Genomic DNA, 17,310 nt, shown 5'->3' with positions numbered 1-17,310 from the left:
TCATACTGACAGCCAACTAACTTGAGATGGATGTCACGTTATTCCTAATGAGGGAGAGGGAGTTCCAGGAATGACCTCCATAGCAGGATGCTGGCGGCAAAACCTTTGGACGATCCAAAAAAACAGATGCTGTGCAGGAAGAAAACTTGAGTTTATCTGGAAAGATAAGTTGAGATAATGCAAAGCTTATACAAGGGGAACGGTGGGGAAGCAGCTGAGGATTGGGAATCTTGGTTCATTTCTCCTTCATTATCTTCCAACCCTGCCGAAAAATTCCGTGGATATTGGAGTGGGATGTGGACCAGGTCTCTTTCTGTCCATTGCACTAATTTGAAGACGTCCAAGGGAGTTCTTCCCAGGTCCTGAACAATGTCCTGCGAACCATCACCAGAAGCAGATTATAGAGTCCTCATCAAGTTACCACAGCCCCTCGTCCAATCTGTTCACTGTCAGAAAATTCCATTGCTTCTCCTCTCTTGGTGCCAGCCAGACTAATTTATTTGGGCGAGGGTTTGAGAGTTCCATCTCTTGAGAGGGGAAGGTCAGAGGGGATGTCAAAGAGCAAGTAGGGGGTCACTGATCCCTTGGCTCTGTCCGCATCAGCGACAGGGATCTCCCAGTGGCCAACCATTTCAGTTCTCTGCCCCACTCCTGCGCTGACATGTCTGTCCACTGGCTCATGTATTGTCAAACCAAGGCCACCCGTAAACTGAAGGAGCATTGCCTTGTTTTCCGTCTGGGCCCTCCCCAACCGGGTGGCATCAACATCGACTTCTCCAGTTCCTGCGAGACCACTCCCCATTCTTCTCTCTCTTCCCCCCTCCCTGCAGCTCTCTTCCCTCTCCATTCACAGAGCCACCCCCCTCCCGTTGTTTGCAGATGTGCCCTCCCTCCCTTATCCACCTCCTGCCTGTGGAACTGTGCTCGTCCCCTGCCCCTCCCCCCACCATTTTGTTCGAGTGCCTGCCGACATTTTGTCCATACCTTGATGAAGGGCTCAGGCCCGAAACATTGGTTATGAATCTTTATCTTTGCTACACTGTTTGACCTGTTGAGTTTCTCCAGTGTTTGTGTTTTAACTTGGACAAATTAATTTCCCTTTCTCAATTGTGATGAAGGGTCCCTCATCTGAAACGATAACTATTTTCACAGATGCTGCATAACCAGCCTAGATTTTTCAGGATTTTCTGTTTTTATTCTCATCCTACACACTTGAGACTTGCGTGTCTGACAGGTTTGAGCCCTGTGCCAATTAACAACTCATTACACGGCCTCGTAACTTAACCTGCTGGCAACTGTTCTCCACTGAACTATTTTATTTATCCTATCGTAGATAGTCTCTTTGTTCTATACACCCATTCCTCTGCATTCCAATGAGAAACCATACATGCCTGTGTCAGAATCAGATTTTATTGACGAGAACGTCACAAAATTTGTTGTGCGGCAGCGTGGCAGTGCGAACGTTTCTTTGGGCTCCTGTACCTTTTTTCCCTGACGGTAGCAGAGTGAAGAGGGCATGGGGGGTCCTTGAGGATAGAGGCTCCTTTCTTAAGACACCACCCCTTGTACATGTCCTCGATGGAGTGCCCATGATGTCGCAAGCTGAGTTATCAACCCTCTAGATGATTTTCCTGTCCTGAGCCTTGGCATCTCCATACCAGGCAGTGATGCAACCAGACAGAATATTTCTCCATGGAGAAGTTTATGAGAGTCTTTGGTGGCATACCAAATCCCCTCAAACACCTCACAAAGTATAGCCGCTGGTGAGCCTTCTTTGTGACTGCATCGACGTGGAGGGTCCAAGTTGCCATGCTTGACCTTCTCCAGTATTGAACCCTGTTGAGGACTGGTACATGTTATCCTGATTTCCACAATTATCTCCTTGGTTTTGCTAACGTTGAGTGGAAGGTTGTTTTGACACCATTCAACGAGCTGATCTACCTCCCTCATTGCCATCTGTGATTCTGCCAACAACTGTGGTGTCAACGGCAAATTTCTAGATAGTATTTGAATTGTGTCTGGCCACACAGTCATTGGTGCAGAGTAGAGCAGTGGGCTAAACACGCGTCCTTAAGGTGCACCTGTGTTGATTGTCAGCGAGGAGGACACGTGATTTCCAATTCGTACTGACTGTGGTCTTCCGATGAGGAAGTCAAGGATTCCGGTGCAGAGGCCCAGGGTTTGGAGGTTCTTGACCAACACTGAAAGAATAATGTTTTGAGCTGTTGAGCTGCAGTCGATTAACAACTCATTACACGGCCGAGTAGCTCAATCCTGCTGGTAAAAATCCCCACTGAGCCATTTTATTTTGTAAACATTCCTTTTGTTCCTTTTGTTCTAAACCCCCCCACCCACCACTTTCCAACTAGAACCGAGCGAGCAAGCCTGAACTGTTAAGTGTTTCTCTTTTCTTAGATGCTGCCTGAGAATCTGAGCTTTTCAAACATTTTTCTGTTTCATTATCAGGCTGTTCACTTTCGGAAATGGTTGTGCACCAAATAGTGGTCATGTTTTCTACAATGCACCCGCAACTCCCTTTAATTAATTATACCCCCCGCCCCCCCCCCCCAGCTCTAAAGTGTACATAGCTTGGTGGTGACATTGCAGATCATGTTGCAGGATCGTGCTCTGCCAAAAATTATTTACCTGTTTCCTGGCAGCATGGGTTGTGCAACGCTGTTGCAGCGCTAGCAATCAGGGTTCAAATCTGGTGCTGTCTGTAAGGAGTTTGCACATTCTCCCTGCGTCTGCGTGAGTTTCCTCCAAGTGCTCTGGTTTCCTCCCACCCTTCAAAATGTCAATTGGGCGACACAGGCTCGTGGGCCAAAAGGGCCTGTTGCCATGCTGTATGTCTAAATTAAATTCAATCTGATTCTGACGACTTCCTGTATTGCACAGTCAGTTTGCTTACATTTCTTTTGCTTGTATACAAATCTTTTCTCGAGTGCAGTTTTATGCGCTACCAATCAGTGGAAATTCTGCCTGGCACTCTTGAAAAAAGAATCTCTGGTTGTGTGTGATGTCGTGTACGTACTCTAAAAATAAATCTGAACCTCGAGCTTTGTTTTGGTCTGATTAGCTCAGAACCGATGTACTTAGTGGTACTAAAAAAACCAAATGCAAAAAAAAAATCCCAATTCAGAATTTATTGTCATGACCGTGTAACAAAGTTTGTTGTTTTGCCGCAGCCCTCACAGGGCAAACGTTTATATAAACCACCTTACTAAATAAATAAAAAATAGTGCAAGAAAAAGTCCAAGTGAGGCAGTGTCTTTGGCTCATTGTTCATTAAGGGATCTAATGGCAGAAGGGAAGAAGCTGTCCTTGTGCCGCTAAGTGTTCGTCTTTAAGCTCCCATACCTTTTTTCCTGATGGTAGCAGAGTGAAGAGGGCATTCCCTGGGTGCTCGGGGTCTTTGAGGATAGAGGCTGCTTTCTTAAGACACCGCCTCTTGTAGATGTCCTCAATGAAGGCTGGTGCCCGTGATGCCGCAGGCCGAGTTAACAATCCCCCCCATGGAGTTTTTTTCCTCTCCTGAGTGTTGGCGCCTCCGTACCAGACAGTGATGCAACCAGCCAGAGTGCTCTCCACGGTCCACCTGGAGAAGTTTTCGAGAGTCTTCGGTGACGATACCGAATCTCCTCAAACTCCTCACAATGTATAGCCGCTGGCGGGCCTCCTTCGTGATTGCATTCGGAGTGTGCACCATCAAAATAGCTGGCCCTTTTAGATTTTGTCTGAAATTTTGCTTTTTAAAATATTCATTCCTTTTTTTTTTAAACACTCCGGCTAACAAGGTCCTTTGCCACTCTCTGTGGGCAACAGGGACTCGAAGAGCAAAGCCAAGCCATCTGCTGCTTCCCTAACCAGAGGACGATCTTGGAATGTATCCAAGTGGTGCTGCTTGCATGAGTTCTAAGCAGCATGGCCGATGAACTGTGTAGGGCATGTCTTTCAGTTGGTAACAGAATCCTCATTGGAGTATGTCATGTGGAGCTTCAGGAATGTTGTTTGCAGGAAAGATTCGCAAGAATGTGGCCAGGATTGGTATGTATGAATTATAAAGAGAGGCCGAATAGGCAGAAAGCTGATGGGTGGGCTTTATAAAAGTTGATAGAATCTCGATGGGCAAACATGTCTCCCAATGTGGGTGAACCTAAAGCTGGATGGCAGAGATGTTAGATGAGAGGGGGGGAAAGATTTAAAAGGGACCCAAAAGCAATGTGAGCAAAAATTTTACGCTGTACAAATTCTTTTCCTGTGCGCTTTGAATTCTAGTGCAAATGTAAACTTGAAATTGTTTCAAGATGATTTTGGCCCAGCCCATCTTTCATGGCTAATAACTCTGTATGGGTGTGTTTTTAATGTGCTACAAGTACAATCGTGTCTGCCTGTCCCGCATCGGACTTGTCAGCCACAAACGAGCCTGCAGCTGACGTGGACTTTTTACCCCCTCCATAAATCTTCGTCCGCGAAGCCAAGCCAAAGAAAAAAGACAAGTACTTAAGATACTTTTGTATGCACTTTAATTTCCTTTGGGCGTCCGTTGCAAAACGTGTGTGTGCGCACACAACTTAGAGGGAACGGGGCCCAAAAGGTTTTTCAAAACTTGTTACTACAGCACTTCCCATAATGTTGGTAAAGTAAAATCCCTGTTATCCCAAATTGAAGCAACCGGTGAAAAAATTGCAGAAAATAAACAGGTTTTTTTAAAAAAAGAACAAAAGTTTAAAATCAACACCCCATGGTGGTTAGTTCGCCAATCCTCGCAGCAATCTCAAGGAACCGGAAAATTCACTCATCTGGCATCGACCCATCCTCATAGGTACTGGATACCGGGGAGGTTTACTGTATATGGACCAAGCTTCCAGAGGAGGTGGGAACCAATTGTCATGCTCAAAAGGCATTGAGAGAAATGGATGGATGGGAAAAGGTTTAGAGGAATGAGATCCGAACGCAAGCACCTTGCTCAACGTGGACAGGTTGGGCCAATGAGTCCATTTACATGAAGGGTTAATATTGGTTGGGATGCTGGAGAGAGTTTCCCTACTGCTCTGAAATATGTTGCCATGGGTTCCTCTGCTCTACTTTATTTTGGGAATGAAGAAAACTGCAGGACTTGGAAGAAGGCCTGGTTGGCGTTAGCGGTTAGAGCGGCAGCGATCGGGTATTGCCAAAACAACAAAGTATCTTCCCTGCTCTCCTTGAATGGGTTAATCTTTTATAATTTATATTTTATTTGCAACAAGGTAGAAGCCACTTCTGGCCAGTTAAACCTGTGTTGCCCCAATTAACCTCCAATCCTGAATGACATGGAGGGTGGGAGGAAACCAGAGCACCCGATGAATTCCTTCGCAGGAGTGGGGGGCGGGGGGGGGGAGAACGTACAAACTCTTTAGAGTCTGGTCGCTGGCACTGTTTAGCATCATCTAACTGCTGTACTAACTGTGCTGTCCTTAGGCTAGGGGCAACCCATCAGTAAGATGGTGTCAATGGCTGGAGGACAAACCCCTTCCCAGGCCAAACGAAGGCATGTGGTGGCTTCGTCCCCAGTGATCTGATAGCTTGGTATCTCTAGTCAGGGCGTGACTTCTGAGATGTAACTTTTTGTTCTTGATCATTTCCATCCCCTCTTGTTGCTGGACTTGAGCTCTCACACTCTCCTCCAATCTACTCTCCCATGCGTTGGCCTTTCCCTTGTTCACATTCTCTCCTGTATGAAATGTCCATGGAGTTCATAGCATTCAACCATGAGACTTCACTGTGATTCCCTGTTCATAGTTCTTCCACCACCTTCCAATGGGAACCAGAGTAAAAATTACAATGCTGAAGAAACTCGGCAGGTCAAACAATGTGTAGAGCAAAGATAAAGATGCCCTTTTGTACCAGCCTCCACCACCATTCTCCAGACACCCACAACTCTGCATTTTTTTTAAAAAAAACTTCCCTGATCTCTCCATCTCTCCTCCAAACTTTCCCCCCTTCACTTTGTACATACGTCCTCTGTTGTTTGCTATCCTGCCCTGGGAAAAAAGGAGCTGTCTCGGTCTCTCAGAATCTTGTAGAAAGTCTCCTCTCATCCTTCTTTGCTCCAAAGTGGAAAGCCGCAGCTCTGCTAACCTTGCCCTCATAAGACTTATTTTCCAATCCAGGCAGCATCCTGGCAAATCTCCTCTGCACCCTCTCTATCCCTTCCACATCTTTTCTATAATGAGGGGACCAGAATGGGACACAATGTGCGGTCTCACCAGGGATTTGTCGAGTTGCAATAGGAGTTTAATTGCCTTTCTGAGGGCCTTCCCTGGGATTCCTATTTCTCTGTGATTCCGACCTCCCTCAGAAGCTTAAGGTTTGCTTAAAATTCCAGCATTTGCAATGTTTGTGTTTCTCATGTAATACTGAAAGAGCATTTATCACCACAGACGCTGCCCATCCAGGTTTTTATCATTTGCTCAAGATTTTGGCATCTACAGTTCTTGTTTTTCTCAATACTTTAATGATCTGTTTTCTAGGACAAGTATAGACAATGTCCTCTCAAAGGTAAAGCTCAGCCAGGAGTCCTTGCATGGCATGTTCACAGACCAGAACCATTTTGGGGAGATTAAAGAGCACATCCACATTGCAAAGAAGGATATTGATCGCCTCATGAATACCAAGGTTTGTTGCCAATCATTTTACTTCAATCATGAATTGTCTTTCCGATACACTGCACCAGCACTTTTTCCCTAACCAGCATTTTCTTTGCTTTAAGTAATTTATTTGTGCATCTTGTCCAATGCAGCAGGACACAGGAAGGGTTAAAATTCTTTAGATGTTGCATAAATCGTGTTCTATTAAATTAATCCAAGGGAACAAATGGTATTACCCCAGGGGGAGAGAGAGAGAGAGCGCGTGAGACCCAGACAAGTTTTTGATAGATATTCGCATTGCCAGGCTGAGACTTCCTCTAAAAGCCTTCCAACCTCAGGAGAAGCTATGACCTTGCTCTGCTTTCAGTATTGCTGCAGGCTGTCCCCAATGTATTCTCAGTGACGACATTGACTGTTCCACTGAGGTAGACCCAGCTTGAGATGCATTGAGCCTCTCCCACCTCTCTGCATGCAGCAGTCAGTGAAAAAGTCAAAACGCAATGCTGGAGAAACTCAGCAGGTCAAACGGTGTACTTTGCATGGAAAATAAAGATACAGAACTATCGTTTCGGGTTTGATCCCTTCATCGAGGTATGAGCAAAATGTAGACAGGCACCCAAACAAAATGGTTGGAGGGGGAAGAGCACAGTCAATTCACAGCACCTTAAACCTTGCCCCTCCACTCACAGAGCCTTCAATGCTCTCCACCCCCTTCCCTCTCCATTCTCATGTACTGTCCCACTGGCACCACCCTCAAGTTGGAGGAGCAGCACCATCTCCCTCCAACCAGATGGCGTTGGCATCGACATCTCCGGTTTCTGCTCGCCTCCTCTCCGTTCTTCCTCCCTCCCCTTTCCTCCAGCTCTCCACCCCCCCCCCTTCCCTCACCATTCACAGAGCCGTCCCTCCCTCGCCCCCACTCGCTGGTGTGCCCGCCCTCCCTTATCCACCCACCCCCTCCGGCCTTTGGGACACCGTTTTAAAAGAGCGCTCTGCCACTTGCAGCAAAAAGCCCAAACTGCCGGAGGAACTCAGCAAATGGTTTGGAGGCAGAGGGATTTGTCAATATTTATGGACAAGACCTTTATTTTTTTCTTTTAAACGTTAATTTTAGATTTCCGACATGGTAAGAGGCCCACAAGCCCATGCCGCCCAATTTCCCCCGGTACGTTTTGAAGGGCCCATGCAGACACGGGAAAAATGTACAAACTCCTTAAAGACAGCGCGGGATTCAAACCCCAGTCCCAATCGCTGCCGCTCTAACCGCTCCGTCAACCGGGCCTTCTTCCAAGTCCTGCATTCCCAAATTGTTCTCTGGTATTTCCAAAATACAGCTCTCTCACCAACATCAGCTCTATCCCATCAGCTAGCTGGTAATTTGGTAGGTAATATATTGGAACTGATATAATGTGTTGAAGAGAATATTCCAGCGGTTGAAGTAACGCTTCAAGAAAGATACATGTTTGGACTCAGCATCCCTCCACAAACCCGATGTGGAAATGGCATGGAAGTTAGGGCTCAAGCCCGAAACATTGGTTTTACATCCTTAGTTTTGCTACATAAAGTTCACTGTTTGCTGAGTTTCTCCAGCTTTGTGCTTTTACTCGAAATAGACTCTTTGCCTCTCTCATTGAGATTTGTGTAGATCACTTAACTTTGAACACAAATTTTACGCTAACCATGAAGGCTGGGTTCTTTTTACGTTCGGATGTGGTTCCAGTTTATGGTCATGCGTACCAAGGGTCAGTGAGAAGGTAGGTTTTGCGTGCTGTTCAGCTGGTCGACCCACACGACAGCACGACATGGAGTGCAGACTTGCAAAGAGAGCTCAGTCAGAACAGAACGAGGGCAGCATTATTTTACTGATACGAGGCAAGAAAGGAACAGTCCTTGAATCTGGTGGTGCGTGAACATTCTTCCTGACTGGAAGAGGGAGAAGAGAGAGCAACTGGGCTGGGGGGAGCCCTTTGGCAGCCGCACCAAGGCAGTAGGAAGTGTAGATGGGGTTTATGGAGATGAGGGAGGGTTGTGCGATGGTCTGAGCTACATTTACCACTCATCCTGGCTCTAAACTGGTGGCCTTTTCCTCCACGCATCGCTCTCCATCTCTGCCCTGTGTGACTCATCATCCTTTGAATCTTGCCTCTCTCCCTTTGCTTGGTGCCTGCCAATCAACTGCCTCTGTCTCCCCGTTTTCTGGTGCCCTGCTCCAGTCCTCTGCTCTCCCAGAGTCTGCAGCCCCTCGTGGCTGCTGCCAATCACAGGCGCCGCCATCTTGGGCGCAGGCTCCGCGATGGCGTGATTTTAAATCAAACTACCATTGGCTCCTTTACCGGGCTGTTCGGAAGCTGCACTGGGCGGTTGGACCCCGCAGGAACGCTGTGGCTCCGCTCTCTGCGGGCCCGGACCAGCGGCAGCGCTGCCGTTACAATAGTGCCACCATTTTATCTCCTATGCATCCAAAATGCTGGGGGGAAGGTGTTGAGCATACGAAAGAGGATGGGTTGTGGAGAATGGGGACGGGCACTGTTCCCTCTAAGCAGTGCGTGCACACATGCCTTTTGCAGCCAGCGCATAAAGGAAATTAACGTGCCCACAAAAGGTTAGTTATCTAAAATTATATAGTAATTAATAATTATACTTATTAAAAAATAATCTCTCAGCTGTTTCTGTTAACTAGTCAGTTTTTCAAATATCACATTAATTTATTTAGTCATCACATCACATCAAAATAAGAAATACTCATTGATGTTTTATTTAATGGAACAACAAACTGAACAAAGGAGTTCAACGTATAGAATAAAATCTTATCTCGATACATTACATTGTAGCATGCAATCACACTTGTGTCATATTAAAACATGTTAATACAGTTTTATTAGCCATGAGAGAGAGAGAGAGAGAGAGAGAGAGAGGCTGTGCCAAAATGATCTTGAAACAATTTCAAGTTTCCATTTGCACAAGCCTTCAGTGCGCACGTGCTTTTGTCACGGGAAAATAAGCTGCACAACATAAGATTTTTGCACACACTGACGACTCAAAATTAGGGGAAGCACTGGGGATGGGGTGGGATTGGATTGGTGGGATTGGGATTGGATTGGTGGGATTGGATTGCGTTGGTGGGATTGGAATGGGTTGGTGGGATTGGATTGGGTTGGTGGGATTGGATTGGGTTGGTGGGATTGGGTTGGTGGGATTGGATTGGGTTAGTGGGATTGGATTGGGTTGGTGGGATTGGCTTGGTGAGATTGGGATTGGATTGGTGGGATTGGATTGGTGGGATTGGATTGGCTTATTGGGATTGGATTGGTGGGATTGGCTTGGCTTGGTGGGATTAGATTGGCTTGGTGTGATTGGATTGGCTTGGTGGGATTGGATCGGCTTGGTGGGATTGGGATTGGATTGGTGGGATTGGGATTGGCTTGGTGGGATTGGGATTGGCTTGGTGGGATTGGATTGGGTTGGTGGGATTGGATTGGGTTGGTGGGATTGGATTGGGTTGGTGGGATTGGATTGGGTTGGTGGGATTGCTTGGTGAGATTGGGATTGGATTGGTGGGATTGGATTGGTGGGATTGGCTTGGCTTGGTGGGATTAGATTGGCTTGGTGGGATTGGATCAGCTTGGTGGGATTGGATCGGCTTGGTGGGATTGGATTGGCTTGGTGGGATTGGATTGGGTTGGTGGGATTGGATTGGGTTGGTGGGATTGCTTGGTGAGATTGGGATTGGATTGGTGGGATTGGATTGGTGGGATTGGCTTGGCTTGGTGGGATTAGATTGGCTTGGTGGGATTGGATCGGCTTGGTGGGATTGGATCGGCTTTGTGGGATTGGATCGGCTTTGTGGGATTGGATCGGCTTGGTGGGATTGGATTGGCTTGGTGGGATTGGATTGGCTTGGCGGGATTGGATTGGCTTGGCGGGATTGGATTGGCTTGGCGGGATTGGATTGGCTTGGTGGGATTGGATTGGTTTGGCGGGATTGAATTGGCTTGGTGGGATTGGCTTGACGGGATTGGATTGGCTTGGCGGGATTGGATTGGCTTGGTGGGATTGGATTGGCTTGGCGGGATTGGATTGGCTTGGTGGGATTGAATTGGCTTGGTGGGATTGGCTTGGCTTGGTGGGATTGGATTGGCTTGGTGGGATTAGATTGGCTTGGTGGGATTGGATTGGCTTGGTGGGATTGGATTGGCTTGGTGGGATTGGATTGGCTTGGTGGGATTGGATTGGCTTGGTGGGATTGGCTTGACTTGGTGGGATTGGATTGGCTTGGTGGGATTGGCTTGGCAGGATTAGATTGCACTAAGACAGCATGGCCTTAATGAGCTGAATAGCTTCCAATGCAGTCATAAAATATGATGATTGTGTTCTGTTTTGCATTTCACTTTTCGAAGAGCTAATCCATGACTAGCAAGGTTTTGATTTGTTGGCGATTTGGATAAAGTGCATTAATTGGTTGTTCTGCAGGTTCAACCAGTCAGCTGCCCAAAGGCACCTCCAGTCCCATCCTGTCTCTCGCTGTGGCATTTCTCGGCATTCATTGTTCTCCAATCAGCGTTCTTCCTCTACTACCTGATCCACAGGTAATTCTCTTTATACACCTGAAATCGGTAATGACTGGCAATGCACTGTATTTTGGCAGTTTTGTTTCGTGACTGCAGTCCGCAGGCACTGTTAGAACTCTCTGCTTGACGGTAACACCTTATTAAATGTCAGTGATCATTGTTTACCAAAAGAAGGAAAAAGACCCGGCGTAGCGGGGTTTTAAAGAAAACAACTTGTGGGTAATGACCACACTGAAGAATTTCATTGATTCCCGTGATTAACCTGCGCAGAGTTTGTGTGAAGCCAGCCGATCACTCTGAATGGTTGGATAATTCACCTTACAAGTCACTCAAGTGGGCCGAGCAGAGGGTGAGAAGGAGCACGTGCCCAAAGGTCCTGATCGACATTTGGATCCGGATCATCCCGAAATGCTCAATGAGCGCTCAGTGCGATCTGACATCGCAAATGGCTTTCTGCAGGACCAAGGATCCACTGTGCACAACTCTCGGATCATTAGGAGGACAGAATTTGTTTTAAAGTTGAATGGCTGCTCTCTCCTGTGTTTGTTCGTTGAAAAGGCTTGGGAGGAGTAGTTTTAGACTTCCTTCTGATCACTGCCAACTATATCATTCAGGAATGAAGTTACAATGACTACAAGCTTGGGGACGGGCGCCATTTCTCCAGAGATCAGGAGTGCGGAAGAAATAAAAGGAAACAAGAATATATTAATGCCCTTTCAATTATCCACCTGCTAATAATACCTTGCCGTCTGGATGTGTTATTAGTCCCTCAGAACTCGTGCTATTGAATGCTCTTGATTTGTCAGAGCTCGGGTGATGCAGACGTTGAGACACTTTAGCAGAGACATTCGAGTTCACAGCCTGGTGCAAGTGGCAGGTTAATGGCCCCCTTGATCACAGCTGATGAAGGAGGAAGGCCTTTCTGACTAATGTGAGCTCTCGGCATTATCTAGTTCTGAATGGCAAAGCAAACCGGAAGGTCTGAATGATCATTTCTTCTTCTGAATTGTGATACCAGGGAATGACTAATGCAATGACAAGTGCTGCCTTCCCTAAAAGAAACGTATTTTTGTCTTGCTATTGAAAACGCTAAATAGAATGGTGGGGGGGGGGCATGGGGGTGGTGGAAGTGGCACCTACATGGATTGCAGATGCCAGATATGCAAATTTTCCGGTTGCCCGAGTCTCACTCTTGCGATAAAAACCGACAGAAATTCTGGAGGAGATTAGTTGATCTTGCAGGATCCATGGGAGGTAAAGAGGTCTGAGTACCTTTACCTCCTATGGACGCTGTGAGATGGGCTGAGTTCCTCCAGCGTTTCTGTGATTTTATTGCAATCACAGCGTCTGCAGACTTTCGTGTTTCACTCACTCTCACATTTCCTTTGGAGTTATGAAGCCGTGCACAAAACGAGTCAATGAGGTACAATTAAAACAGTGGTTCTCAACCTTCTTTCCACTCACATCCCAATTTAAATCATCCCTCCGCCATTGGTGCTCTGTGATTAGTAAGGGGTTGCTTAAGGTGGGATGTGGGTGGAAAGAAAACGTTTGAAAACCACTGTTTTAATTGTACCTCATTGACTCGTTATGTGCAGGGTTTCATAACTCCAAAGGAAATGGGCCAACAGCAATTTTTCTCAAGCAAAATATTTCGGTAACAATTGGGTCTAGAGCAGTGGTTCTCAAACTTCCCTCTCACTCACAAACCACCTAAGCAATCTCTTACTAATCCCAGAGCACCAATGGCATAGGGATTACTTAAGGTGTTGTGTGAGTGGAAAGAAAAAAGTTGAGAAGCACTGGCCTAACTAATACACCTGCTTTAAGAATTAACAGTTTAAAAGACAAAAAAAAGAGCAAAATGTAAAGTAATTTGAAAAAAAAAATCAGTTGTAGTCCTTAATTACATAAAGTTCACTTTAATCAGGTTGTTCCCCTAACTTAGAAATTTTAAATTTAAATGGTGCTGCCATCATAATTAACACCCTCCCTCAAATTTACAGATTAAGCCATACTTAATATACTAATAAAGATCAAGACTCTTATTAGCCAGGGATAGGGAGACACTTTAGGAGGAGTTGCCCCAGCGATGAGCAGCTTCGGCCAGCTCTTCATCCTGGGCGCCACCTTTTCATGCCAACACAACTTTATTGAAACAGCTGCTGCAGGCGGGGCACAACCGGGACGCTCCGCTGGCTGAACTTTTGCTCCCGTCTTCACCAAGGGGTTTTTGTGTTGCTTCACAGAACAATTACTTTTACAATTTTAAACTTCTGCTTAATTTTTTACTGATTCTTATTTCCCTTTTTATTTGCCTGAATTCCGGATAACGGGGATTTTTACTGTATTTCTGTTTTGCAGGAACAGAAGGGAAGTCAATTCAAAAAAATTTTATTGAAGATTTACTGCAAGATCTTTGGGTATATAATTTGTAAGGAGTATTTATGAATGAGTTTGAAATAATTTTTTTTTAAGGTGTCTTGCTCTCCGAAAAGATGAACATCTCTCACTTCTACCACCAGATAAAATGAACACATCTACTTTGATGGAGAAAAACTCAATGCTGGAGAAACTCACCAGGTCAAACAGGGTCTTTTATATAGTAAAAGGTAACGGTAAGTGTGAGGAGCTTCATTCTGGGAAGAATAACCAAAATAGGATGTATGCAGTAGGAATGTAGAGGACCAGAGGAATTACTTGGAATTACGGATCATCGTTCTTTGAAAGTGGATTTTCATGTAGATAGGATGGTGAAGAAGGCTTTTGGAACGTTGGCCTTTTTAAATCATAGCATAAAATATAGGAGCTGGGAGGTGATGTTGAGACTGTTTAAGGCTTTGATGAGGCCAAGTTTGGAATATTGTGTGCAGTTCTGGTCTCCAAATTATAGGAAGGATATCAATAAGGTTGAGAGGGTGCAGAGAAGGTTTACTAAAATGTTGCCTGGATTGCGGTATCTTGAATATGGAGAAAGATTGAGTAGACTGGGTCTTTATTCGTTGGAGCGTAGAAGGTTGAGGGGGGATTTGATAGAGGTATTTAAAATTATGAAGGGAATAGAGTAAATGTGAATAGGCTCTTTCCCCTTGAGGGTAGATTGGAATGAGGGGTCATAAATTAAGGGTTGGGGGAAAAACTTCAAGAGGAAGCTTCTTCACTCAGGGAGAGGTGGCTTAGTGGAATGACCTTCTCGAAGAGGTAGTTGCAGCAGGGTCAATTCTGTCATTTAAGAGGAGGTTGGATGAGTACATGGATGTGAGGGGGTTGGAGGGTTATGGGCATAGGAGTGGGTAGGTGGGACCAGTGGAGTTTCACGTAAATTGGTGCGGACTAGAGGGGCTGATATAGCCTGTTTCTGTACTGTAAATTGTTATATGATACAGAACTGGCGTTTCGGGCTTGAGCCCTTTATCAAGGTATGGAAAAATGTAGGCGTCTGAATAAAAGATTGAAACGTGATGGACCACAGACTCTGTGACTGTAGTAAAAACACCGACGTGCGGGAGGAACTCAGCCGGTCTTTTAGGCATCTAAGGAGACAAAAATACATCACCAATGTTTCGGGCCTGAGACTGGGTTCAGGGTGAAGGTTCATGTCGGATGCTCGATCCTGTAGAATGCCGTGCCAAAACGGAGACCTGCGTGTGAACCCCGGTCCTGTGGGGTGGCGGGTTCAGGGTGAAAGTTCATGTCGGAGGTTTGATCCTGTAGGTCAAGGTGGAGACCCTGTTTCAGGAGGTCCATCCTGTCAGCTGCCATAAATTAATGGCAGTCTCCCAGGACGCTAGCTTCTGATCCTTGATGGATGCCGGGTGAGTGTAGAATCGGTGGATTGAATGCGTGGATCCAGCAGAGAATGAAGTATAGGAGAGATCCGTGGCATATGAGGTATGGAGCTGTGGTAGCGAGAGAGAGAGGGCCTGCTGGTACCTGTGGATCAAGCTGAGAGTGGTCTGTAGGGTAAGGCGGAAGAAGCAGGAGTCAATGCAGCACAGGTACCTAAGTGGGGGCCAAAGAAGGGCTCAGGCCTGAAACATCGGCAATACATCTTTGTCTCCTGAAGATGCCAAGTTCCTCCAACATTTTGGTCCGAATAAAAGAGTAGAGGAGGAGTGGTGGTCACAAAGGCAGGAGGTAATAGCTGTGGAAGGGAGGGGACAGCAGCAAGTATGGGGAGGCAGGATGGCTGGGTGAATAGTGAGGGGAGAGGAGAGCTGGCTAGCAGAAACACCACGACCACGTACTCACACAGACTTGATTCCACAGCCACGTTGCCTTCCTTGCTACCGGTTTCTGCTAACCTGCTCTCCCCCCTCCTCCTTCTCTCCCCTCTTCCCTCTCTATTCACCCAGCCATCTTCCCCCCCCCCACCCCCCCATTGCTTGCTGCTGTCCCATCCCTTCCTTCTCCACCTTCTTTAACCTCCTGCCTTTGCGACCACGACTCTCCCCCAACTCTTCTCTTCGGATGCCTACCGACAATTTTCCATACCTCTTTCCTCTCGCCCGAAACGTCGGTTATGTCATTTTACCAAAGCTATTTGACCAGCTGAGTTTCTCCGGCATTGTCTGCTAATTTTCATGTTTTACTTTGCATGTAATCCATGCATTAACTCACCCCCGAGATATTTGAAATGTTTGTAAGTAAAATTGTAGATTTTTACCAAATTTGCTAAAGCAGTATCTGAGGCCTTTTCTCCATTTTCATGAATGGAGTGAATTGTCCAAATGTGCATATTAATTTATTTCAGCCAGTTTTATAAATATACCTTTGAGCATCTTGGCAATAAATGGAATCCCTGTACATCGCAATCGTTGCTGAGGAGTTTCTGTGTGAAAGTGCAGAAGAGGAGGATTTCTAATCCAAAGTTTAAATGTCGACATCCAGCCCTTTCAGCCCACGAGACATGTTGCCCAATTGACCTATAACACCGGTGCGTTTTTTTTTAACATTGGGAGGAAACTGGAGGAAGCCCACGCAGGCACGGGGAGAACGTTTTACGGACAGCACCACCCTTGATTTCAGCTCGCTCCCGTTTCTGCGCCCCGTTGTTGATTGCCTTTGTGAAAATGGTTACCCCATCGCCGAGCTGTTATGGAATGGTGAAAGCTGTTAGCGTGTAACATTGGTACTAGGTATTAGTGGTGGTCAACTGGAGAGTAATAATTTGTCCCAATGTGCATATATATAAAATAGTGTTGGCAAGTCCGTTGTCCCAAAGAAAACTGGCGGGATGATCTACTTTACTACTTTTGGAATTGATTTGAAGGGCAGTATTGACCACATTTTCAAGACGGTTTGGTCAATATCCATGAGATTTTCCACTTGTACAGATCGGCAAGACCTTAGTGTCAACTGCCATTTGAAAAGAAAACTGAACCTTGCAAGTTCATCTCGGTCAATGGTTTTCAGACTTTCCACTCACATCCCACTTGAAGTAATCCCCATGCCATGGGTGCTCTGTGATTAGTAAGGTGGGATGTGAGTTGTAAATTTGAAAACCACTAGCTAAGATCGTTGTGTGTGATCTCAACCTTCCATCCAACGGAAGAAAATATCACTTTAACCAAGCTGACACATGACCTTAATCTTCAGAACTGCCTCCGAGCTCCAAATAATGTCCGGAACCTCCCAGTGATAAACGTCAGCCAGCCACCATCCACTCGAAGTGGCGATGAATCCTTTTCAAAATTGACCAAGGCCTGACTTAATGGCTTTCTGCTACCATGCTAACAGGGTGTAGTGATTATGTGGCAGAGATTTTAACTGGGACATCATCTGATCTGAAAAAAATAATACATTGTGGGGTATTTGAATAAAAGGAAATGAATAATTTTTGGAGGTGTTTAGTATAATAAAATGATGGGATATAAGCAAGGCGGTTCAAATTTCCAATCCAAATTTAGACATACAGCACGGTAAAAGAGCCTGTGTTTCACAAATACCCTAATTAACCAGGAACTCCAGTTCATTTTGAAAGTTGGGGGGAAACCAAGTAGACATGGGAAGAACATGCAAACTCCTTACAGACAGCACCAGATTCGAACCCGGGTCGCTGGCGCTCTAATAACGTTGTGCTAATTGTGAAGCTAACCTGCCGCCCCGGTGGT

At 46.0% G+C, this 17,310-nt stretch overlaps 1 protein-coding gene across 2 annotated transcripts in view; it reads left to right on the top strand.

The window, feature by feature from the left end:
• The window catches only part of LOC138745514 (protein ERGIC-53-like), a 61,629-nt gene extending 45,618 nt beyond the window's left edge, over positions 1-16,011 (top strand). The window contains exons 11-14 of one of the 2 annotated variants that reach the window (XM_069902604.1): positions 6,513-6,657; positions 11,100-11,215; positions 13,562-13,631; positions 13,723-16,011. In XM_069902604.1, the coding sequence (XP_069758705.1) occupies positions 6,513-6,657; positions 11,100-11,215; positions 13,562-13,598 (298 nt within the window). In that variant the 3' untranslated portion in view covers positions 13,599-13,631; positions 13,723-16,011. Of the gene's footprint in view, positions 1-6,512; positions 6,658-11,099; positions 11,216-13,561 lie in introns of both variants that reach the window. The other variant, XM_069902605.1, reaches the window with a different exon arrangement.
• The last annotated feature ends 1,299 nt before the right edge of the window (positions 16,012-17,310 follow it).

The sequence above is a fragment of the Narcine bancroftii genome, chromosome 11, assembly GCF_036971445.1.
Source record: "Narcine bancroftii isolate sNarBan1 chromosome 11, sNarBan1.hap1, whole genome shotgun sequence".
Taxonomy (NCBI): domain Eukaryota; kingdom Metazoa; phylum Chordata; class Chondrichthyes; order Torpediniformes; family Narcinidae; genus Narcine; species Narcine bancroftii.
This window is presented reverse-complemented; position numbering and strand designations above follow the sequence as displayed.